This window comes from Toxotes jaculatrix, chromosome 12, assembly GCF_017976425.1.
Source record: "Toxotes jaculatrix isolate fToxJac2 chromosome 12, fToxJac2.pri, whole genome shotgun sequence".
Classification (NCBI taxonomy): Eukaryota; Metazoa; Chordata; class Actinopteri; family Toxotidae; genus Toxotes; species Toxotes jaculatrix.
Window position 1 is genome coordinate 25,917,354 of NC_054405.1, and position 26,275 is coordinate 25,943,628.

The 26,275-nt window shown below is 41.4% G+C and overlaps 2 protein-coding genes across 2 annotated transcripts; both read left to right on the forward strand.

The window, feature by feature from the left end:
* Positions 1-6,523: 6,523 nt before the first annotated feature.
* cdx1b (caudal type homeobox 1 b) lies at positions 6,524-11,458 on the forward strand. The gene is made up of 3 exons (XM_041050855.1): positions 6,524-7,109; positions 10,929-11,077; positions 11,222-11,458. The coding sequence occupies exons 1-3, from the start codon at positions 6,572-6,574 to the stop codon at positions 11,456-11,458; spliced, it is 924 nt and encodes a 307-aa protein (XP_040906789.1). The 5' UTR covers positions 6,524-6,571.
* Positions 11,459-22,634: 11,176 nt separating this feature from the next.
* On the forward strand, positions 22,635-26,077 carry taf9 (TAF9 RNA polymerase II, TATA box binding protein (TBP)-associated factor). Its single transcript, XM_041050853.1, has 7 exons — positions 22,635-22,732; positions 23,312-23,393; positions 24,351-24,487; positions 24,701-24,835; positions 24,947-25,028; positions 25,172-25,285; positions 25,639-26,077. The coding sequence occupies exons 1-7, from the start codon at positions 22,697-22,699 to the stop codon at positions 25,794-25,796; spliced, it is 744 nt and encodes a 247-aa protein (XP_040906787.1). The 5' UTR covers positions 22,635-22,696; the 3' UTR covers positions 25,797-26,077.
* The last annotated feature ends 198 nt before the right edge of the window (positions 26,078-26,275 follow it).

Consider the following 26,275-nt stretch of genomic DNA (forward strand, 5'->3'; position numbering starts at 1 on the left):
AGGGCAGATGGCGCCAACTTTGGTGGGAGGCGCCAAGCTCAGCGGCACCGCCACTCACTTTCAAAATACCGAAGTAAAATGTACTTCAGGGAGAATCGATAGCATGCGACTTTGATTTTACGTAAATCTGATTTCCTGTGGTGTCAGTCTACACATTCTTAAAAATAAAAGCGCTTACGTGGTCCTTATTCATATGAGTGTGAGATTTATTACGATACGACATCATCTTTTAAATACAGCCAGGTCCAAACATAACGCTTTTAAACTAACAGGTACAGTTAGGTAAGTTGACTTACTTATTGATCCAAGAGTTGAATCGAGGGCAGCTGGACTTGGTTGTAGTTACCTGAAGACATTTCGCCTCTAAGCCAAGAGGCTTCCTCATTTCTACTGCTGACCCATGATCATCATGAGGTTCACAATCACTGAGTTGTATTTCACTTGATCACAAGGTGGCAGCAGTAAAGGGAAGTGATGTGAAGGGAAGATTTCCAGAAGTGCCACATGAAGACTTTTACATCTAACTCAGTTTTCACTTTTATCACAGCAGGTACTTCACCAGCAACATCCGATTAGCCGACTTTAATGACCTATGAAAAACATTTTGACTTGTAAAATCAGAATTATGTGGGTTACCAAAGCCTCTTAGACTGTCTTTGTCTAACAGGCCTTTTTCTAGTTTTGTCTGCCTATATATAAAATAAACATTATATATATTGTATAGTTGTCATCAAAATACGACTTTTGACTGCAAAAGGACTTTAGAAAAGAGCATTGGAGAGTTTTATGGGTACGGACAAAACTAAGTTATATAAGTACCTCTGCTCCCTCCCCCCCAAAAATAGAAAACAACTAATTTACAATCTTTCAAGAGTGGCTAAAGGTACATGCTAACACATTCTGTAGACATGTTTTACCATATGAATGTGTGTGATGTGTTAGTTCTCTTGGATACTTTTTTTTTTTTTTATTTTCTTTCACGTTGAAACCAAATCATTTTTTCACTGACAAAGCGATGAAGCCTGCTGTGTTATGTCACTGGTTTGTGGCATAAAAGCCACAGAAGAGCATTGAATGAAACGTGTTTGAAGTTTTCGGGTTAAATTCAAACTGTGTCAAGGTGAACAACCACAGCCAGCAAGGCCATAAAGGGCTTCGGTTGTTGTTTACGGCCCGCCGCCATCATCAAACTTTCCGTAAAGTGAAGTTTTATGGCCATTAGCTAGTTAATGGTTTACCTGAAGACAGGTGACAGAGGGAAACAGAAACAAGATGGACACCCAGTTCACACACACAATCGTCCTTTTTAAATGTTCTTTTTCTTCTTCTTCACTCCGTCCTTCATCATTCAGTTCCTCGTCTCTTTCTTTGCTTCAGTTTTAAATAAAACTTGAACTGTTCACACATTTTTCTGGTTTGTTTACTGAAGTAACATTTTGCACACAGGACTTTTACTTGTAATGGAGTATTTTTCACTTGTTGTGAAGTCAGTACTTCTTCCACCACATCATTTATGCAGAGCATTTTTGCATGTGCATTTTTTTTTAAGTGCAAATCTATTTTTTTTTTCTCTAATTAGTGATTGTTGTTGGGGAAATCTCTCTCGCGTTTGTGCACTTTACCTGTTTATAATTTAAGTTCTTTTGTACCGTGCATAAGTTTTTACATTGTTTATGCTGTTTGTAGTGTGTTTGTTGTCTGTGCTGCCATCTTGGTCAGATTTCTGTTGAATAAGATTTTAATATGAAAGAAATAAGGATAACCTGATTATCTGGATCTTCTATTTCTGTTACACGTAATCAACCAGTGTTTCCATTTTCAAGTAAGGAGCATGGTCTGACCTGCTGTGGTTTTACTGCTGCAAATATAATGATAATTATAAATACTGTAGGATGTCTTTACATAGCAAAATTTCCCAGTGAATGTGAACACATCACCAGATGGCGTGTCCAGGTTTTTCAGTCAGATCATTATGGATTTATTATTATAATTAAACCTTTTATCACTTCTTAATTATAACACGTTATGTATTATTTCATTGGAAAGACTGCAATCAGTTTGATATAAATTATTATTGTAATAGTCTCAGGTGTTGTAACTCCTCCTCCCTCCTCATACCTCCGCTGAGGCCAAACACACCTACACGTCTGTCCAGCTCCTATAATAGAAAAATGAATGTAAAAAGGAAGTTTGATAACATGCATGATTTATTCATCATAAAACATAATGTGTACAGCTCTGTGTGTGGTGTGGACTCAGCATTTTCTTCCACCAGATCCGGATCATTATCAGGATCAAACTGCACAAACTCATAGATCTTAAAACTATAAACAAGTCAGATTTTTTACATCAATCTCAAAAAAATTATTTCCTGAGGAACAAATCTCAAATCTCACAATGAGAAGGAAAGTGATTAAAAATAGGTTTGGTACTTTGGTTTGTTTGGTTAATGAACTTGACACTGAGTTTAAAGAAATCTGAACTGAATTTTATAAAATTGGATAAAAAAAAAAAATGTATATAATAATGTATATGTATATATATATATATATATATATATATATATATATATATATATATATATATATATATATATATATATATATATATATATACATATATACATATATACATATATACATATATATATATATATATATATATATATATATATATATATGAACTTACCTTTGATTTTGCGTCAGAAATTTAAAAATGTATAAATCCTAATATATGTAAATTTATAATTGAAGATATGAATGAAAAGGTTGACTTCATTTCAGTGAATAAACAGAAAGCTTCTTACTGATGACTGAAGATATTTGATGCACAGAAGCTACTGAACCAGAAGCTGCTCACATTATGCAACATCCATATAACGTCTATCAAACACTTGAAAACACAAATACTCGTGTGTAATGAGAACTATTGTGGCTTTTATGTGATTTTACTGCTGCAGACTAAACTAAATACTCATCAGCGTAAAACAATAAATCTCCCATAAATCCATAAAGACAGTTAATTCCTCTTCAGGAGGACAACAGAGGGGGGATCTGAGGACGACCGGGCCGGAGGGCGTCTTCTAACGGAGGGTTGTTGGTTTAAATCCCTTCACCACAGTGCTTATGAGCAAGGTACACACTGAACCTCCTGAACATGTGAGTGAAACTGAGAGAACTGAGAGCTTTAATAAAACCAGATCATGGATTTCAGAGACAGGTTTGTTAGTTTAAAATGGATTCAGATTCAGTTTCCTCCATTTTTGCAATGAATTCAATTTTAATTTAGTTCTAGTAGTAGTAGTAGTAGTAGTAATATTGAGCAGTTTAAGGTTGTAGGAAAAAATGTTTTTTCATTGTTCATACATGCAAATAAAGCACGAAAATGTAAAAAATAAAACTACAGTACAGTCTGTTACAATCAACGTGTCTCTATTTAAATAAAGTTATGTTACTATTGATCAAACACTCAGCTGTGTTCGCAGATCAATAGACTCCAGAGGACTCACTGGGGTCCAGAGGGTCCCCACCACCACGGCTCCTGTCTCAGCCCAGTTTATTCTGGCCTTCCGTCTCCTGCCACTCTCCGTCTGCCCACCAGGGGGCCTCAGACTTTCCTTCCTGTCTCATTCACCTGACTCCCAGATCCACCTGCTCACCTGTCTCCTGTTCCCAATCACCTGAGCGTCGCTGCCCACTCACACACCTGTTCCCAGTTTCCTCATCACACCATTGTTTAAACTATCCACTGGTACCAGCAAGTGTCTGTCCCAGAGCTGCACTGTTAATAATCAGAATACTTACAAATGTCAGTGGGATTTTGAATGAGGTTTTGTTGCTGAGTCCTGTGAGAATAAAACAAATTCACCAAATCATTTCAATACAAAGAGCAATAATCAATGATTAATTTAAACCAAACGTATCTCCGAGAAATTATGTTTATATACAAATAATTTGCAACAGCAAATACACTGAAAAAGGAAACATAACTGTGACAGGATTAGGTTTTCTGATAACATAATGAAGAAATGTTGTTAATTACGTTTCCTACCAAGAATATTTACTGTTGCAGTTTAGTTGCATAGAAATATAATTTATAATTTTCTAGGAGGCAGTGAAACTGAAACACAAGCAGAGCAACCACGTTCAGGTGAATCCCCCATTCTATTCTATTCTATTCTATTCTATTCTATTCTAATCTGTTCTATTCTATTCTATTCTGCTGTCAGACACCACCTCTCCTTCGTCTGGCTTTCAGTCCCAGAGGCAGCTGCTGACCTTCAGGTGACCTCGCTGTTCCTGTTTCCTGTGTGTGTGTGTGTGTGTGTGTGTGTGTGTGTGTGTGTGTGTGTGTGTGTGTGTGTGTGTGTGTGTGTGTGTGTGTGTGTGTGTGTCTTGATAGGCAGCTTCTTTCACTGATCAATTTTCCTCTGTAAATTGATTTTATTTTTACTTTCTAAAATTTATAATTTATATTTTGTTTGTTTACATTTTTTCCAGCTCTCAGTGAAACAAACAGGAAACTGAATTTATACAAACACCACAAGGAAAGTAGTGTAAAAACATGACACATTAAGGAGGAGTTAATATCTTAATCATCAATTCAGTTTAGTGTTATTTACACAGCTCCTTCCAACAGCTCCCTTTCCCATTATTATTATTATTATTATTATTATTATTATTATTATTAATCTAAAATGATGTGCTTTGCATAAGGCAACAAAATTCATTAGAACATTTAAAACACAAACAGGAAAAATAATAAATTAAAACAGTAAAATTAAATTTGAAATGTGCAAAGGAACGAACACTAATGACTCAGAAATACAGTTATAATGCAGAAATATCACTAAATTACTGAACTCTCTGTTAATGATTTTGGGGCTTTGCATTGTAACTGTAATTTTGGTCTATTCCTTTCTGACGGTTTGCATTTATTTATTTATTTTGTCTAATCTTGCTCTGTTAATGTTTCAATGTTATTAAATGTATTTTAAATTTATTTGCACTGTGAAAAGCCTCTGTGTTTGAAAGGTCCAAATAAACTTTATATTTTATGTTATCAAATTTTCTTCTATTTTAACTTTAAGTTTTGTTTGTTTTTGTTTTTTTCAGTTTTGTTTATTCAAAGGCTCTGAGATAAAAGATAAATGTCAAATACAGAGCAGTCAGAAGTAAGAGTGTCCTCTGAACAATGGGAAAGTTAACTTCAGTAATTGTACTTTGTTACTTTCCACCTCAGAAACTGAGATAAGACACAAGTAAAAAAAAAAAAAAAAAATTAAAATGACATATCTCCCAGTTTGTGATGATAAAGAAGAGTTAGCCTGATTCTGAATTTAAACTTTTTTTCTTTTCTTTTAAACTTTGTTTTTGCTGAAACATTTCTCTGTTAGGTTTTAAGGTCACATAAAGGGCTGTTTCCCACTGCATGCTGGAAATTCAGTATATGACAGAGAACAAATAACTATAATATAAACTGACCTATGATAAACAGGCAGATTGAAAACAGATGAAATTTGACTTCAGACATTTGAGTGTTTTGCTTTGTGTTGAAGTGCAGCTCCATAAAGTGATGCATCATCATAATAATAAAATAAAAAGGAATGTCAATGTTTTTATTTTTAGTTTATTTATTTGTTTACATCGTTTCACTTTGTGAGTGTTTATGGATAAATAATTTTTTAAAGCTTTACTTAATTTGTGACAGAACAAATGATGATGATGATGGTTATTGTTAATACTACTACTAATAATAATAATATACTGTTATCGCGATTGTTATGATTATGATTAACATGATTATTATGATTATTGTTATTATTATTATTATAGGTGGTGGTGGTGTAATAATAAAACACAGCCGGTGAGTGAAGTGAGCGCTCTGACCCTGACAGAACAGGATGTTACATGAAAAGAAACGGAATGAATGGGTGAATGAATGGATGGGTGAACCTGCCGTCTCTCTGACTCGCGGTATGTTAGTCCTTATTTCGTCTCTTTACTGTCATTTGTAAGTTCGGCTCTGTTCCTTTGAGGGCAGCCTTTGAAATGCAGCAGCGGACTGTCATGCAAATTGAGGCCGATGAGAAGAGACTGCAGACCGGGGGAGGGAGGGGGGACGGACCGGCTCGGGCGACCTGCACAGAGACCTGTGGATGCTACTTTTTTCAGTTTGGTTTAATTCAGTGGATAAAAAGAATCTGGTAACTTTTGTTTAGTGATACTTGTGATAATTGTGACGATGATGATGAAGTGGAGGTGAGGTGAGGAAGAAGAAAGAGAGGAGAGAGGAAGAGACGCGGTGTGAGAGACAGAGGGGGAGGGAGGGAGATAAGAGCAATAAAACTGCCCCATGTGACTGCAGCAGCTTTTAACGGGCAGCTGATGGAGAAACCACAGAGAGAGAGAGAGAGAGGACAGGTGGAGGTGTGGACAGGTAGATAGTGAGGAGGAGAGAGAAAGCATACACTGTGAAGCTCACTTTACCTGTAGACCAGGTGAGAGAGGAAAGGACAGTAAAAGGCAGGCTGGATCCGCAGTATGCTGAGGGAGTCCCCTCACCTGGAAAGATGTACGTGAGTTACCTGCAGCTGGACAAGGACCCCGCCATGTACCCGCACCAGAACCCGGTGACCCGACACCCGGGCCTCAGCCTCAGCCCGCAGAATTTCACGGTCCCTGCCCCGCCGCAGTACTCGGACTTCGCCGGCTACCACCACCACCACCACCACGGCATCAACAACGACCCGCACGCGGTCCAGCAGGCCGGCCCGGGAACCGGTGGCTGGAGCCCGGCCTACCCGCCTCCTCCTCCGCCCACACGGGATGACTGGTCGTCCCACCATTACGGCCACACGGCCGCCGCCGCCGCAGCAGCGGCAGCAGCCGCAGCCGCAGCCGCAGCCGGGGGGCCTCCCGCGGCGTCCACCGTGCCCGGTGCGGTGGGTCCCACCCTGGGATTCAGCCCCCCGGACTTCCCCGGGCAGCCTCCTGCGCTGCTGCCCACGTCTCTAAACGCGTCGGCGGGGCAGCTGTCTCCCGGCTCCCCGCAGAGGAGGAACCCCTACGACTGGATACGACGCACCTCCGCACCGCCCTCCAACCCAAGTAAGACCCGGGGTGACACCTGTTGACTGACTGACATGAAATTATTTAGAAGAAGTATCGATATATATTCCTGTTATATTTCTAAACATTTCCTAATTAGGTTTTTATTTAATTCTTTGGAATAATATTTCCACACAGGCCTTAAATCCTTTAATATTCCCATAATGCAGCTTTAATAACTGCGACCTCTGGCTCCTTCTCCTCCAGTGATTCGGCATCATCTCCACATATTAACTGCATTTTAAACGCTGTGAGAATAATTTACAGTCAGTGAGCAGGTCAAGTGTTCAACAGACTGTTTAACATTTTAATATGAGACCGATAGGAGAGGCACTGATACTCAAATGTCTGTGCATTTGTACTCAGGCTGTAGATAGGAGCCGCTGACAGGAGCCACGGAGCTTTTATTTCATTTAACGACGTGAACCAGCAGCTGCGCGTGGTACAGGCAACTTTTTCAGGCAATGTGAAAGTCGGGCGACCGCGACGTCAAAATGGAAAACGGAGCTGAAAACGATTTGTGGCGTTAAAACAAGGTTTTCACACTCATCAACTAAAATGTTAAATTAAATTCAGCTGCATGCAAAACAGCGACAGCACAAAATAATTATAATAATAATAATAATAAGTTTTTGTTCTCAATTTCGCCTTGAAGGCTTAAATTTTCCCCACTAACACTTTTCCTCGGACATTTTTCTGAACATTTATTTAATTGTATTTCTTTATATTTATATATTTGTTAAGTTTTTCTTTATGAAAGGATATTTTCTGACTTCGCTTTGGAGGCTTAAATTTAGTTTTCGTATCGTCTGATCCTTATTCCCCTTATACTAATTATTTTCTTGTTTTGTCGAGATATTTTTTTGTAGTTTTTTTTTTTTTTTGGAGGGTTTGTGATTTTTAACGATGTAGTTTAAATGGACTTTTCCCTGATTATTAACATCTCCACACCATTATCAGGGAATTTAAAATCAATAAATAAAATGTAGAACATATCGATGTTAAAAGCTGTCATGACTAAATCTCTGTTTTTCCGGAGTGATGGGTGAAATATTCCCACCGTGTCCCGTCCCGTCCTGTCGCCGGATCAAACGTGTGAAGCCGGTTTGGAGGCGGTTTGAAGCCGTTGTGATGTAAATGTCCCCCGCTGGATGTGACTCCGGGCGGCTGGGCTCGGCCTTTGTCCTCCGCTTCTCTCTGGGCGGAGAAAACAAGAGTTTACAAGTCAGTTCCCACTTTGAAGTGTGAAGTGTGACCTCTGAGTGTTTCTCTCCACTTCATATGTGTCAGGCCTCACCTGGATTTACACCACAAGGTGCAGACACTCGGGGCCTCATGACCACGGCCACATTCACCTCTTGAGGGGCCCCTGGGGCCAAAATGTGTAGTTGGGGCCCCTGTTGACCCCCACTATGCAACTCAGAATGAAGACTTCTCAGTCATTTCTGAGGCGTTTTTGTGAGGGACCTGGATGCAGACCCTGACGTGTCCACACAAACCAGACAGAACATTTTTAAGTTCACACGTTTACATCACATAGGATCCATCTTAGAGATGGAGACTGTCAACTTTTATCTTATGAGAGAAAAGTTGGTTGTGTGAGGGTTAGAAATACTGTGAACGTGTGCTATAGCAGTATATCTTTGGGACTAATACAGAAGTCTATCGATCTATCAGTCTATTGATCTATCTATGTTAACGTTACCTTGAAAAACAGACTTTGACTTTTTCAGGCACTTCTGTATCATTTCGTGGGAGGTGTCAGACATAAACCATAACTTGACCGTCCAAAGAGGACGCTGTGATTTACAGCAGTGAGCAAACCTCCGTCTCTGCTTTTTGATTTACGCTCCTTCATTAGCGTCTCGCCTCTCTCAGCTCTTTATCTGCCGACGGAGAATCAAACTGTTGGTTTTTACTTTCCAACAAATGGAGCAGAAAGTCGACAGTTCAGACAGATGTTCCCCCGAAACTAAAATGTTTGAGTTTTAATTTGCCCCGGTGACCGATTATTGGACAGACAGACGGTGTGTGTGTGTGTGTGTGTGTGTGTGTGTAGACATCACTTATTTAACCTTTGTGTGTTTAGTGTTAATATTGAATCAGAGCGTGTTAAAGAGAGCTGACTGCCTTTTAATTAACTTTAACACAACCACCTGTGTGTTTAAATCTACCCTCTCAGTGTCTGCACTCAGGCAGAGAACATCTCTGCCATCACAACAAGACTCTCAGAGACTAAATGAGAACATACTTCACTTATCAATTAGTAAGTAATGTTTTATTTCGACATTACTTACCAATTATTTTTCTGTCTATCAGCTACTTGATTAACTGACTCGTTGTTTCAGCTGTACCTGTATTTCCTGTACCTTCAGGCAGTTTAATTTATAACAAAGCTCCATATTTCATAAGGTCTTCGTTTGTTTGATATGCAAAACCACAGCTGTTAGATAAATGTTGTGGGGCAAAAATTCAACTGAACTTCTGAAATGCAGAAGAGCAGAAGTACAAAGTGGCATGAAAGGAAAATATTCAAGTAAAATACAAATATTTCAAATGTGAACCGAAGTACAGTAAGTTGAGCAAATGTCCTGAGCTACAGATTTTCTCATTATCAAGCAGAAGCAGGAACCAGAGTGGTATATAAAATTATATAAGAATGTTTTGCCATGAAGTGATGAGCAGATCAGATCAGTTTGCTGGTGATAATGGGGCCCTTCTTTTTGACATGATGCAAACTTTATTTAATCGACATCACAAACATTAACATCTCCTAACAGCTATCACTGCTCCTGTGTCGACCAATTAGAGTTTTCTCGGTTTTCTCTTTAAACGAAAACTAATTTAACTTGGCACAGAAACCTACAGGTTTGGGTCACGGACATTAGTCACAGGTCAAAATACTACAATACCCATGATCCTCGGCACCGTTGCTATGGAGAAGAAGCCGGTTTTCTGTCTTCCGGTTATAAACAAAACACGGCTGCTGAAATCAGAGAAATTAAAGAGATTAAAGCTGCAGGTTGTGTTCAGCTTTATGAGCACAGTACAGATATATTTAGTATTTTTGCAAAATTTCAGGTTTCAAACAAAGTTCTGTGAGTTTAACTCATGTATCCACTCTTGTGTTTTAAATAAAGTTTAGTGCTTTGATGGACATTCGAACAGCTCACCCGCTGCGTTTTACCAACTGGGCCCTCGGACGATGTTGGTTTTTAACAGTGACACATGAATGCTGAAGCCATAAATCAATAAAAGCAGATAATAGATCAGTTTATGCAAATCCAGCCGAGGCAGGTCGTCTGTTTGAACATGGTGAGAACACACAGCTCCGTCAGCCTGAACAGGCACTGACGACAGTTTATGTGGGCAGTTTATAACACATAATATAAAATACTACGACTCCATATGCTTCATTCACATTTTATACACTAACAGTTGGTGTGATTTTGTGCTGCTGAAGTGGAATCATTAAACCTGGAAGTGTCAGAAAGTTAAGACATAAAGTTAACTGATTAAATGACTGATGACCAGAAACAACCACGGCCTCTTATTCCCTGCTGAAGTGCCCATGAGCAAAGTGCTCACCACATCTCTGAGCTGAGAAAACTTAAACATAAAAAAAAAAACAAGGAGTGCGAACAAAAGTCATGACCACAAACATTTCAGAAGATTGGTCAATAAGCTCATAAACACTGGCTCTTACATTTCCCACAATGCAACTGGACAGGATCTCTTGTCTGTCAAACACCACATGTAAAATCAGTGGAATGACCCTTTAATTTTACAGTTAACCTAAAATGTTTCTGTGTTTCATAGACGGTAAGACACGGACCAAAGACAAGTACCGGGTGGTTTACACCGACCACCAGAGGCTGGAGCTGGAGAAGGAGTTTCACTACAGCAAATACATCACCATCAGGAGGAAGGCGGAGCTCGCAACGGCGCTCAGCCTGTCAGAGAGACAGGTACACCGACACACAAACACTGAAATGACACCCTGTTATTGATCAGAACTATTGATTTTCAGCTAAGTGGATGCTCACAGAGCCGGCAGCGAAGCTCTGTTTTTACACGATGTCAAACAAGTCCAAACTTTTCTCCCGTTCCAGGTGAAGATCTGGTTCCAGAACCGCCGGGCAAAGGAGCGCAAGATCAACAAGAAGAAGCTCCAGCAGCCGGCCTCCTCCACGACCACGCCCACCCCTCCCACCGGCACCAACGGCAGCGGAGGAGGTGGTCCTCATGGAAACGGCGGCAGCAGCGTTGCCATGGTGACAAGCAGCAGCGGCAGCAACGGGCTGGTGTCCCCTTCATCCTTGCCTTTAAACATCAAGGAGGAGTACTGAGGAGGAGGAGGACGTTTTAATGGACGCTGATGTCGGGGATCTGGACTAAAACTTCTCCCCTTCAGACTGAAAAACTTTCCGCATCACATCCTGCCTCTCTGTTCACCCTCTCGAAGCTAAAGCTTGTGGAAATTTTTTAAAAGTCAATGGGCAACTTCGCCGGCAACAGTACTTCTTCTCTCATCAGACTTTTGTTGCACATTTAATTATGGTTCGATGTCTGCTTGCTGGGCCGTTGGCAGGTGAAATCCTCCTGCAGAGGGAAGTGAAAGACCAAACACATGTTGTTGTGAGTGGAACCTGGAAAAAACAAGAAAAGAGTTTGTCAATTTTTGTCTGTCAGGTGAAAAATACCCTGAACTGTCTCCATTCTTGAAAAAGCTAATTTCCAGAGGAGATCCCAAAGTTTCCAACAATACCAAACATTTCAGGCTGAATAAAACGAAGCATTAAAACATGTAGAATATTTCCATTTGATGGAATGATGCAGCCATAAAAACATGGAGTCTTCAGTTTGAATATTTCAAACCACGTAGCATCATTTAGCTTCAATGAAGAACTGCAGCGATCAGATACAGAACACATATGATACTGTCAGACAGTGTGGAAATATGTTTGTTTGTTTGTTTGTTTTAACTCTAAAGCTACTTAAAAGGGAAAACACAGTTTCCAGACTTTGTTTTTAGTTTGATGATGAAGCATTTTTAAAAAGTATATTATCCTGCTTCATTAACAGATGTTTTCTCAGCTTTTTCTTTCTTTAATCCTCCTCCTCACTGTTACTGAAACTCTCCTGCGTAATGCAGTCGTACAGGTTTATCTCAGTTTGGTGGACAAGTTTGAACACTACAGTACCCATGAGCCTCGGCCACCATAGTTACTGAAGTCATCCAGAACTGAACCAGAACCTAAAAGTGAGTTGATTTCAGCTGCAGATTATAAAATCAGTTTTCTCATCATCGTTTTTTGATGACGTGCAGGCTGTCTGTCCATCACAGCAGAACAGTTTCTGTCTGTCTGTTGGAAGTGATCAGACTGATCATCTGACTAATTTAGTCTTTAATGAAATAACTGCCACTGACGCATGAGTACGCCTCCAAAACGCATCGACGACGGATGAGCAACAACCATGTGTGAAACCTGAAGCTGCCAGTGGGAGCTGAAGTTCTCGGTGTGGGTACTTAGAGCTGAAGCATAGTTCTACGAGTTCTTAGTATTTAGTAAGAACAGTTTAACTACAAAATAATATATATATAAAACATAAAGTAATATGTTAACTTCAGGGAATAATGAAGGGCATATTTCAGATGATGAACAATCAGATCAGACATGTTAATAAAGAAAATAACTTCTGTTTGCAGCCTTACGGTTCTCCTATTTAATACACAGAAGAAAATGGAAGCAAGTGGATGAAACATCAACTAACACAGTTCAGGTTTTAAAGCTTGACTGGGACACGCCGCAGGATGAGGATGGAGGAGATGTCATAGTTAATACTGTGCAAATTTCGAACACATGAAATGATGTAGAGCCAAATGATGTGTAATGAAACCTGGAGCTCTTTGGGTCCTTTTTCAAACCGACCATCAGACAACCACTGACCTGACAGACGTTTGGACCAAATGTAAAATTAGTCAAGACAATAACGAGAGTTTCCTGTGTAACAGTTACTTTTACCTGGAAATAAATATTCCTGATCAGTCTGAGAACATTATTATCTGACTCCATGTTCCTGATGGTTGATGGTTGATGGTGACCAAAGCAGGTCAAACCAAACGTGTCGGAAATACTCGACCGACTCAGGCTGGTCAGGTTAGTTCCCCTGTCTGCTCCACATACAGTACGATAAATGTCTTGTAAATGTTTATGATTTTAACCATCAGACTTCATCATGTGTATATTTTCAAATGTAATTTGTATTAAAACCATAAGGTTTTATTATAAAGATGGCTGCTGGTCGTTTTACTCTCTTCATTGCATAAAATCAAGTTTCTTTAGCAAAGTTTCTTTAAAAACTTTGTTGTAGTCTATACTCAAATTGGTCCTCACAAAGATAGTACACACACACACACACACACACACACACACACACACACACACACACACACACACACACACACACACACACACACTGGCTAATTGATGCAGAAGTTGAGGTGTGGTGTCCAAAGGGCGAAGAGGAACACTGGGCAAACAGAGCACAGGATCCTGCTATCTGTGTGTGTGTGTGTGTGTGTGTGTACGTGCATTTGTATTTGTGTAGGTGTGTGTTCATGTCTCCTCACTCAGACCTTTGTCCATTTTGCCTCCAACAACAGTCCTATCTTAACACTGATAGAGACTATCAGCAGTGTGTTTGTGTGTGTCTGTGTTGATCACGGATGCAGGCAGAGAGTTATCTTTGAACCTGAGGTTGATTTAAACTTGTAGGTCAGTTGACAAATCTTTCATTAAAAAGGATGAAATAAGCCTTTAAAGCTCCACAGCTGCTTCATTTACTGTCTGTGAATTTGTGTTTCATCTGCCTGATAATCACTCATTGATTTTACAGTTTTGCATAATTACTGAAGAAGTCACCACACAGCTTCACTTCACATAGTTCAGTGGAGATAGTTGACACTCCCAACTCCACTCTTGATAAGCTGCTGTCCTCTGGATTAATAGGAGTGATGGCAACGTGCCTGTGACTGTAAAATAATCTAACTAGGACACAAAATGAAACCACTTACATGTCAAAGGTTTGTTAAGGCATCAGCAGGCTTCAGATCAAGTGTTCCTCCAACCTCAGGGGGCAGTAATGTGCACCACACTGAGGCGGAGAACATTAGAAATCACACGACTCAAAGGTGAGATTTATGCTGCACTGCACAGACTTTAAGGATGAAGATTAGCTGATTGGTGGTCATGTGTCTGATGGTGAACAGGGAAATCTGGGGACTACCTCACGTCTTCGTACAGACCCTCGTCCTCATGATGCCAGTTTGATGAGTCCAACTAAATTTACATTTACACATCTTTATTTCTCTGAACCAAACAGGGACAGTGAGTGCGTCCACACTGTGTGTAGCAACGGTTGTCCTCTTGTCTTATTTGTCCTCGTGTCTTTTTTTTGGGTAAACAGAGGCTAATGACAGCGTAGCTGCTCGGCTGCTGCCTCTTCATCACCATAAAGTTTATTGGGGGGTGGACGCAGTAAAAATGGTTTCACCACAGAGACGCAGATATGTTTGTCGAGGAGGCGTGATGAGCTCTGATAGCGGCGATGGACGACAGCCAGAGGACTCACTGCCTGGAGTTTGTACATGTGGAGCTACAGACGTGAGAACGTGCAAAGGTGTTTTAAAGGGTTTTGTCCTGTGAAAATAAGAAAGACGTGGAAAAATGGATCTCAACACAAAAATCTGTTGGTTACTGTTGGAAGTAAAAAATCATGTAAAAGCAAAGTGGAGCAGACGAGTGAACTTCTGCTCAGAGTTCAGAGCAGAAGAGAAACTCGAATTTCAGGATTCTGTTCGGAACTAAAGAAAATCTCATTCACAATCCCGTCGACTTTAATAACTTAAATAACTAAAAATCATTAAAAATCATTAAGGGAGTGTTCATCCACAGCAGCCCAGCTGCAAACGTTGTAGCCACAGTTTAAAAACAGCCTGAATTAGCTTTTTTTGGTTGTTATGTGTTTATACAGACGCCTTAAATTATTATTTTATTATCAAAAGTGATGAATCAGCTCATTATTTCAGCTGTAGTGGTTGATTTTCCGGTGAAATCATTACCCTGCTCTGTGCAGTGGGGGTCAGTGAGGCACATTTGGAGGTGAATCCAGCCGCAGCCTGAAGAACAGTTTCACTTTTAAACAGTAAACGAGTGTAAAGCTGCTCAGTGGGAAGCACAGCGACGGTTTTTATGGCTGAGGCTTGGTGGCTTTGCTCTCTGTGGGCAGTGACGGTGTTAATGAGGAACAACATCCATGGCTGTTATCACAGAGGTCAAATGTTCATCTGGCAGCCGGTGCAGAGCAGGATGTCAGGGACGTCTGTGGATCAACTGATCGTCGTCGATCTTATGAAACCTGTAAAGTTGAAAATCTGTGTTAGTATATCTCGTAATTTTCATTTCTTTTTAAAAACTGATTACTCCTTATTTCTTATTTATTTATTTATTTTTGGTTTCTTAGTTTTTTCCAGGAATGGACTTCTGCAGTTAGAACTGGAAAATCATTTTTAACCCTTGTTATCAGTCCCAACATCGTCATAATCACGTATCTGTTTCGTATCAGCTTGTCCTTCACGGAAACTATTCATACAAACGCACACACACTCAGTCAGGGTGCGTTTGATACGAGACTCCTCCAAACAACAGCGGCAGCGTGACGATCTGACTGGGACGGCGGCCATTTCAGGGCACATTTCATCTCTCCCAAACAAAATGGCTGACAGCAAAACACCGCAGGTTTCAGGCCTCACACTGGACGTAACATTACACATAAACTGAAACAAGTCAAAATGTTGAAGCGCAGGATTAACATCATGTTTAGTTACGATTCAGCCACGTTGCATTAAAATGTTTGTATCCAATCAAAGGTGTTTACTACATCACCTCTGTCAACAGAGCCAATAATTAGAGCAAATAAAACGAAAAAGTGTGCAAATAACTCTCACCTCTTGTCAGCGTCCATAAACGCTCAGGGAATCATCCCTCGCAGCAGCTCAACCAGACTTATACAGCCGCATGTTTATGGGCCATTTTACCATAAACTTTCATTTACAATATACTTACTGCCCCTAATATGCCCCTGTATTGGCTACATTGATTGTGGATAAACAGTGGAGCTGTAAAGAAGCAGTGTTGGAACGGTAGTGCGCTGTAAAGGACAGATAATACTGAAGACATGACGGGGACTACCGGTATTCCCCCAGAATCAGCTCCGTTAAACGCAGCACATTCTTAATGAGGTTTGGTACGTGTCACTCGCAGTGTGACACACTGCTTTTGTAAATGTCACATTATTAAACAGTGAATAAATATGCAAAAACACACAATGAGAGTGTCAGCAGAAAAATAAAAAATAAATAAATAACTTAAACATAATTAAACTAATTAAATAATGGAAAAATTCTTCATTTCATTGTGTTTTTTTAGCATAAATTGAACAGGCAGAGCTTAAAATTTATCTTTTCTGTGCAAATCAGATTTTTTGATATGTACATTAAAAAAGTGAGAATTCAAACATTTGTTTAAAAATTGCATTAAATGCAAATGGATTTAAAATGTGCAAAAAACTTTTGAGAAAATGAGAACTGAAAACAGTTCTCATTTAGTTGTTTTTCAGTGTAGATTTAAATACTACATTTCCTGCTGTGTCTGTAAAATGCAGCAGCAGCGTATTCAGGTGAAATGAAGAGTTTATGAACAGTCTATCAGTCAGACAGATCATCGTACAGTAAACTGCTGCAGCCCCATTAACCTACATCAGATACACAACATATGCAAGTGTCTCCCCTTATCAGCTGAGCGATTTCAATTCAGTCAAGTTTATAAAATTGTAGCAATGATTCACTGTCATTTATAATTATTTTACTGCCTCTGATGTGAAAGTCAACGCTGTCTATATTCCTGACTGAATTATTTTTGCAGTCTAACAAAAACTATGATTTGAAATAAATAAATAATTTACAAGTGCAAACTATTTAGTTTAATTTAATTAATTAATTTAATTTAAGTGCAAACTATTTAGCAAAAGGGGAAAAATATCATTACAAGAAAAGCTGAGATATGAGAAGAAAAAAGAAAATGTAAAGAAAACAGAAAAAATGTTTAAAACCTGAGAAACTCTGGAAAAGTCATTTATTTTTCTTGTAGCTTAAATATAAAGTTGGTGTCTCTGAGGCTTCGGGCTGAGGATCATTTCACCGCTGCAGGTCTTTATTTACTTAATTTTCACCAGCTGTGGGAAAAGGGAAGGAGAAGTTTGTCAGACAGGATCTTCTCTGAAACATCCATGACCAGAAGCCATAAATACTGCATGTATGTGAAGTGGTGAATGAATAACATACAACAAACAAGATGGAGCTCAGAGAAACATTTCATGTGCTGAGGAAAAAAGAATAGAAAAAAATCTTTTTTTTTTTTAATCAGGAAAGTGAAGGCTACACAGACGCTTTTTAAATTTACATTATATTTAACATAAAAGAGCGACTAAGGGAACAGCTTCAGTCTTGTGGTGGTTGCTAAGGGGTTTCTGGATAGTGTCTCTCTGGTTGCTATGGTGTTGCTAGGGGTTGGAGGGTGATGATAGGCAAAGCAAGGGTATTTGTACCTGTGCAGCCTTAGCCACCTGATTTTTATTGTAACCATGACGATGAAGGCTCTCTGGTCTGTCCAGCGTACATTTAAACCCAAACCTTCATGTTTGCATGAACCTGACCAAGTTGTATTTATTCCTAAAGCTAAGCTAACGTAGCGCTGTGACACCATGAAGCCTCGGTTAGTTTCAACAGTGACTTTTAACAGTTTATCTGTGGCGTATCTTCCGCTGCCTGTAGGGGACGCTGATTCAGGAAATGCTCCGTGTGTGTAGGATAGAAACGTCGTTAACATGCCAGCTCGCTGTGATTTCTCCGTGACCAACGTGTGTTCACTCACCGGCTCAGTCGGACTTTACACGGACTCTGTAAAACGGAGCTGGCAGAATCCGTTTAATGTCAGTTTCAGTAAAGAAATTATTCGGTCAAAGGCACAAGGGAACAACAGAGATTTAGATTTGAAGAGGTCAGTGTTTACGTGCTGAACGCCAGAAAGACAGAATAACTCAGAATAATAATAATAAATAAAACTTTTCCACATATTTTAAAAATAAATCTCACATTAATCCAGTAACAACTTCCATTTAATAGAATCCACAACAGTTCATGATATAACTGAATCATATTTCCTGCTGGACACTTTCAGCTGCTCTGACCTGCTTTTACCTGCCTATAAAAGCCTATAACCTATAACTATAGCCTATTACCTATAAAAGCAGGTGAAGGTGTGTGTGTGTGTGTGTGTGTGTGTGTGTGTAGGTGTGTGTCCTTCCCGCCTTACCTTTCCCCCCTCATTAACCTTCGTCCTGGTGATAGCATCGGGGGGTTTCAACACAACATTGCAGAACACTGACTCCTCTCCAAGTTCATGTTTGGCAACAGAAGGAGAAACATTGATAGGCTGCTTCTTCTTCTTCTTCTTCTTCTTCTTCTTCTTCCCTTTCTGTTGCCACCTGTAGTATCACAATACATAGAGCTGCACACATCTTTCATGAGATTTATTAATTAAATCTGAAATATTATGATTTTATGTTGTCAAACTTGTTTTTAATCAGCTGTATTTGTGATTATACTTAACATAAATTCTGAGTCTGACAGAAACAGCTCACTCATATGTTCTTAAATTCTCCTAATCGCAGTTCCATTACGTTGTTCTGTCCTGATCCCATCACTAACATGACCAATACTTTCAGCTTCTGTCCACGTCTCCCAGGCTGATTCCATCTCTGTTTGTTTCATTAAAATCAGGCTGAAAACCAAACAGATGAAACTTTTGCAGCACGTCACCGTGTCTCTTCTGTGTGTTTCAGCTCTGTGTGCGGCCTGCACGTCGTTAAACACAGTCAATAGTTAACTAATGAAAAGGTAAAAGGAAGTCACTCAGTGCCATCATTCTGAGTTCATCACCTCTGATATAGTTTATGTGATGCTCGTGTCCTTGTTATGGCCCCAGTCAAGTTACAGATTTATATCTGAGAGCTGCAAACACAGCGGCTGAGAATCAGTTTGAAATGCAGAAACAAAGAATCGCTGTTGTTCTTCTACCTGCAGCAGACGAAGCTTCAGTTCCCTCTAAATCATTTCGTCATGTGTTTCTGTGTCAGTTGAAGCGACGGCCTGCTGGGCGACGTTTGACGGTACAGGCTGATTTATCGTTGAGCTCTGAGGGATTTCGGATTTCTGTTCTACGTTACAATCACATTGACATTTGCAGTAACAGATTACTTAACATCCAGCCCAACAACATGACGCCGCTCACCTGTACGCCGTGTGGTTCGCCTCATGTTGAGATAAGGAGGGAGATAGTTGTGGCTCGTGGATGAGTCGGCCCAAAATGAAATCTCAACTGTCGGATGGTTGGCCATGAACTTTGGTTCAGACGTTCGTGGTTTCCTCAGGATGAACTGTGGTGATCCTCGGACTCTTCATCTGGCGCCATCATCAGGTGAAACCTTTACTTTGTTCACCTGCTGAACTGAGAACATTCCCATCAGCCTCAGCAAGACTTTCTGTTCAAAGACGTGTAATGGGTCCCACAGGAGTTTAATCTGCCAATAAGTGTGTTTGACTGGTAAATGGAACATATCAGTGTTTAGTACTGATACAAACACACACACACACGAGCAAACAGCTCGATCAAAGCAGCCCATCCCTGAGTGCACAATGTCACAAATTAGCTAATTTATGTATGTTTTCTATATATGATTAGCTCACACACACACACACACACACACACACGCACACACACTCTGTAATATACATACTCATACATATCAAAGCAGCCCCTCCCTGCTGTGTTTCAGTCAGTGAGGCTCCAGAGGTTTGTAACTCTGTTTGACCAGAAAGAGTCAGCCTGCTGTAATCTGTGTGTGTGTGTGTGTGTGTGTGTGTGTGTGTCGCTGTTTGCCTTGTATTAATCTTATAATTTGACCTTTCACATGTGAACACTGGTGACACTTTAACAACGCTATTAACCTGCGTCTTACTTCACTCATGTCAAAATATGTGAGGGTCAAAGGTCACGACCCAGAGTCGACCAGGGATCACTCACACCTCTGAGCCACCGCATGCTAAAAATGCTAATGATAATGACAGGGGAAGCCGGCCCGGCTCTTCCTGGCCCCCGCTTCCCGCCATTGTTTACCCAGACTGCACCTGTGAAGTGTGGCCGTGTGCCTCAGAGATACGGCGTGAATTTTAACACCAGCATGGTTTGAACAAGAGACGGAGAATGTGAAGGAAGAACCTGGAAACAACACAGGGACAGAAGAACAACACACCGAGCTTCACTGTCTCCTCAGCTACATTCATACGGTTACAGGACATTAACATGTACGATGACACGTGATGGAAATGAAATGAGCATCAGTCCTGTGGTGGCCAGTGGCTGAGGGGAGACGTCGACTCACCATGAATCCACCTTTAGATTTGTTCACGTTCATTTCAGCACATTGATCATTATTAGCTGGAGTTATATGAGTTATATAAGTTATATAACTCCAATTAAGGAGGAAGCTGCAACCTCCATGGTGGAGAATGATCCCACACCTGGGTCAGGTGTTAACATACCTCAGTATCCTGGTGCCCAGTGCGTAACTCCAGGTATCACATTCAGGTTCCTGAAACCAGGATATGATGTGAACATGCACATATAGACCAGGATACTGAAAAAGCCTGAGGGCTGTAAACACACTCAGACAGGATTTATTAAAATCTCCTAAATGCTGTGTTTTGCTTATTAAAGGTGAATAATGTGAATTTTTAAGAATCGGCAGTGATATCTGTGTGAGCTCCTCGTTTACAACCCTGACAGACAAGCAGAGCTGGAAGAGGCCGAAGGGCTGTAAAGGTTAATCATTTTAAAAGCCCACACCCACCCACATCCAGCAGCGTACAGTCGGAGAGGTGTCATGGTTCTCATGGCTTTATGGCGTGGATGTGTGTGAATAAACGCTGCAGGTAAACACGAGGACGGCGTCAGTGACGAGCTGGTGGCTGTTTGGTGAAGAGCTCGGCGGTGGGAAACACAGCACGGTTTAACCTCGAGGTGCAGACACCGTCAGCCTCACTCCTGCATCTCTAATGTTAGAATTGCATGACAGTACAGAGGTCAAAGGTCACAGTCCTCTTGCTCCATATATTACAGTTTCCCTGAGATATCTGTGACAGAATGAATATCACAATATTTACACGTGTACATGTACATTTGTGGGTTTTTTGTGTGAGTGAATCCATGTTTGACATGAACCTGCGCCTTATTACTCACCTTAGCTTTTACATGTCTGCTCATGTAAAAGAACATGGCGGCTGCTGTTTGACACACTATTCCCAGCATCCTCTTTGAACCTTCAGTCTTTTGGGAGCATTAGTCAGCTGGAAACCTGCAGCTCTTTGTCTTCTGAGGGTTTTGTTTGCTGAGTAAGTGATAAGACTCGATACACGGCATCTTTTATGAGTTCTGAGAAGATTTCTTATCAGCTTAGCTCGCAGAAACAAACGTACAGTCTCTATATATTTCACACCGATGTCTTCGTCTGCTTTAATCTACACGAACACTGGAAATGTTTGTGGATCTGATCTGATGAAAAGAAACTCCTGAATAAAACCTGATTTTAAATTTGTCTTAAAGAATCCAGTTAAGTTATAAAACATTTTAAAAGTTGATTCAAATGTCAAACAAAAACATTTTTTTACAAGTATGATTTTTCAAAATAAAAACTCATATACTATATATGCTTTACTTTTGACACTATATTTTACTGCTGATACCTCTGCAGTTTTACTTGAGTAAGATTATTTCTTATGATGACATGTCACGTTTCATGTTTATTGTTTGTCCTCTGATGTTTTCAGTTAAGATGTGAGGACATTCTTAAAACGTGAGGACAGCTTGCAGCCTTCACTTCTTCAAATTTTTGTTTGAGGATCCGGAAAGACAGACAGGCAGACAGATAAAGAAAGGTAGAAAGGTCTCTCACACCCAGAGCTCATTGTGTTTTCCTGCAGCGCCTCCTTCAGGCCTTCTGTTGTTAAAGCTTTGTTAAAGTCTGATTCAGCGCTTGTTCCTTTCTGTAGCACTGTAACGCTCCATTACATGACTCGTCAAGCTCAGATAACAACATTAGCTGAAACCAAACAGTAACCTTGTTTTGTGTGTGTGTGTGTGTGTGTGTGTGTGTGTGTGTGTGTGTGTGTGTGTGTGTGTGTGTGTGTGTGTGTGTGTGTGTGTGTGTGTGTGTGTGTTTTTTTATCAAGCCTTTTGTGATCTCGGATCTGATGAGGATCTCGCGAGTTATATGTGCGCGTTATGTCGCCCTGACCAGCAGGTGTCGCTAAGGGCTTCTGTGTGTGAGGTGATTCAATAGAAGAAGAAAAAGAAAAAGAAGAAGAAGAAGAAGAAAACAGCGGCGAAGGCTGAGCCCGGGATGTTAAAATGTCTGCTCCGAAAACCATTCCGAAAGATGCTCAGGTAGCGTTATTAACACAGTTATTTGGGGCTTGTTTGCTGCAGTTTAAACTAACATCTTGCTTTTGTTTAAATACCGCAGGTAGCGAAGGTAACTGATGCATTTGTGCACGTTTTCAAACGTCGGCTAGCCTAGCAGCTAACGTTAGCATCGGTCTGCCGTTCACAACAACATAGAGCGGCTAGTGCGTTAGCTTAGCCGTCAGTTGTTTTTGTTGTTGACTGACGCTGGATCGTAAAAACACTGACGGGCAGAGTTGTCAGAGTGTTTGACACCGAAACACCGTGAGTTGACAGTGAAGTACTCAGAGCATTTACTGAAGTAAAAGTACGTTTACTACACTGTGAAGCTCCCCGGGATTACAGATGTTACTGAAGTAGAAATGAGTGAATATGAACAGGAAACTGTACCATAAGTGTTAGAAGTTCAGCTACTCGGGTCATCAAATGGACCGTGACACTGTCCCACACTGATTCACCGGCTGTTAGAAACCTCCCTCTGCTCCGTGTTGACACGAACTCGCTGTCATGTTCCTGAAACCAGACTGATTTATCTTCATGGATCATAACTGTGTTTTACAGGTGATGATGCAGATCCTGAAGGACATGGGGATCACAGAGTACGAGCCCAGAGTCATCAACCAGATGCTGGAGTTCACCTACAGTAAGTCAGCAAAGCTGCTGCTACATGTGAGATGAATCTGCGAAAAACGGAAGAGCTTCATGTTAGTGATGTCTGAGCCGTACAGAGGCCCGTGTACTCACAGAATCAGTGCACGACAATGATTCCGTTATTTATTAAGGCTCCATTTTATTTACACGGTAAAATGTCTGCAGAGATCTGTGGAGCTGGTTCACAACAGATTAGAGCTGAACGATTTATCGTTTTCTGATAGAAACTGAGATTTCAGTCAACGCGATCATGTGATCGCCAAAGCTGCAGTTTCTTTTGCAGCGCTCCTGACTGACCCAGGATCTGCTGCGTCCTCTATCCTACACATACCTGCCGTCTCCCTACCTGCCGAGCTCATCAGGCTAACGCAATCAGTGTAACCTGCTCCACCTGCTGCTTCATTAGTGAAACGGCTTCAGCTGGAGCAGGAGCGGAGTTACAGGATTTAATCTCCAAGAAAAACAGCGTCGCTCATTTGGGAGCATTTCGGCTCTGAGGCCGCAGACGTGCAGCAGAAACAGGTACTGTGCAAAACCTGTCGCGCTGAAGCTGCAACATCCAGCGGAAACACAACAGTTTATACCGACACCTGAAAAATCAGCACAGGTGTTTGCGTGACGGAAAAGTTCCGCTGAAAAGTGTGAAACTGATGCTCAGGCCCGAAGAAGCGAACAATTCCAGCATGTTTTACCAGCGTCACTCCGGATGATAAGAGCAGCCGAACACACCGGGAGATAACGGCTGCCATAACACACTGCACTGCCGAGGACACGCTGACTGTTCACACGGTCACCGAACACGGAATGGTTGAATTGTGTTTTTCTTATCGTTACTTATTTAACATAGTTTTTGGCACAGAGCCGAACACGCTCACGTCCTCTGCCTCTTCACAGCAGTTAGGGCTCATCTTCCACTGTGTCATCGCTCAGCTGCTGTTTCCCTCTGTAGGATACGTGACGACCATCATCGAGGACGCCAAAATCTACGCCACACACGCCAAGAAGTCCAATGTGGATGCCGACGACATCAAATTAGCGATCCAGTGCCGCATGGACCAGTCGTTCACCTCACCGCCTCCGCGAGACGTAAGTCTGCCCTGAGGCCTGCGTTCAGTCTCCTGCTCTTTATGATAAGTCGTGTGCTTTAATGCAGCTGAGTCCACGATGCAGTCGGTCTCATTCAGATGTTTCTGTTGTCAGGCATCAGGAACAAGGATGTGATCACAGCTCAGCTTTGGGGGGTTTGTTGTGTTTGTTTATTTTCCTGTGTGTTTGTTTTCCTCTCTGCTCTCTGATCAGTTCTTGTTGGAGGTTGCGAGGCAGAAGAACCAGACTCCGCTCCCGCTGATCAAACCGTACACCGGACCTCGACTTCCCCCTGACCGCTACTGTCTGACCGCCCCCAACTACAGACTCAAATCCATACAGAAGAAGGTGAAACACTAAACCTTGAACTTGAATCTCAGCTTTTATGTAGTGATGTTCTGTGGTTGTTGTTTTTTTTTAATAACAGCACAAATCTGTGATGTGGGTTTCTCCCTCCAGGTGTCGTCTTCTGCCGGCAGGATATCGGTGCCTCGTCTCAGTGTCGGCGCTGTCTCCAGCCGGCCGACCACACCGACGCTCGGTGAGTCCTCCATCTTGGAGGCCGTTCACCTGCTCTGTTTTTCTGCTGCAGTTGCGCTGAACACACAAGGCTTTTGTTTAGTCCCAGCTGGACCAGTCTGTGTGAACTGGACCAGTATGTTCTGACCAGTGTTCTCCCCACAGGAACTCCGTCTGTCCAGTCTGTCACCACCAAAGTCGGAGCTCCGGTGTCTCTGACGGGTCAGAGGTTCACCGTGCAGATCCCCCCGCCCTCTCAGACGGCCACCACAAAAACCAGTAAGAACCTGCTTTCTCCCAGTCACTTCCCTTAATCTGATGCAGATTAGTGAGGACTCAAACCACTGACAGGTCGAGTCTGTTAAAATGGACAAGGGGAAAAAAAAGATTAGAATAAAATGGGCAGAAAACACGATGAGTCAGAGACATGAGACTCAGTGTCCATCGATGGTCTGTGTTTGGTCACCGTCCTCAGTCAGTACTTGGTCTGCTCTGGATCCTGGTCCTGTAGAGACCTGACTGACTGCAGAGTCTGCTGGTGTTGGGTGGGATCAGGTCCAAACCTCAGAGCATCAGCTCTTGGGGATCATTTAGTTGATGTTTCACCTTCACTTCTCCTCTTGTCCCGACAGCAACGCCGTCCACGCCGGCAGTCTCCAACGTCCTCATCAACCCGTCTCTGATCGGCTCCAAAAACATCCTCATCACCACCAACATGGTGTCGCAGAACACCGCCGGGGAGTCTCTGAAGAGGAAGCACGAAGACGACGACGACTATGATGCTTTATGACGGCGAGACTGAAGACGACGACGGCTCTTTTTAAAATCATGTTTTTCATAATGTGCACAGTAAGAGACTGACTCCTGCTGCTGGATCAGGGCTCAGTCAGACCCCACTGTGTTAGTTTAAGTTTTCTAGAACATTTGTTTAACCAGAGACGAGGCCTCCACCTGTTTGCACTGGGAATTGCCCAGTAAAACCAGCTGTGAGGTCTCAGGTGTGTTAAAGCTGGACTCACAGCAGAGGAAACCTGCCGATGTGATTTACAATAAACTGCATTTAACCAGAAACCAGCTGCGTCTGTTTTTAAAGGAAAATGCCACAAAAACTGACACGACCTGCAGAATTCCAGCACAACACGCTGACCTCTGACCCTGGGAACAGTCGCCACCATGGAAACACACAGATCACACCTTCCAGGTGAACACGGCACCTGGATCTCACTGCTGTCACAGGTTCAGGTTCCTTCAGCTGCAGAATCACTGCAC

Excerpts from the sequence above, each read along its gene's own strand:
- cdx1b (XM_041050855.1), top strand. The coding sequence starts at position 6,572 with ATGTACGTGAGTTACCTGCAGCTGGACAAGGACCCCGCCATGTACCCG. Across the intron at positions 7,110-10,928 it reads CGCACCGCCCTCCAACCCAA|ACGGTAAGACACGGACCAAA; the intron begins GTAAGACCCGGG and ends TGTGTTTCATAG. Across the intron at positions 11,078-11,221 it reads TCAGCCTGTCAGAGAGACAG|GTGAAGATCTGGTTCCAGAA; the intron begins GTACACCGACAC and ends CTCCCGTTCCAG.
- taf9 (XM_041050853.1), top strand. The coding sequence starts at position 22,697 with ATGTCTGCTCCGAAAACCATTCCGAAAGATGCTCAG. Across the intron at positions 22,733-23,311 it reads CCATTCCGAAAGATGCTCAG|GTGATGATGCAGATCCTGAA; the intron begins GTAGCGTTATTA and ends TGTGTTTTACAG. Across the intron at positions 23,394-24,350 it reads GATGCTGGAGTTCACCTACA|GATACGTGACGACCATCATC; the intron begins GTAAGTCAGCAA and ends TTCCCTCTGTAG.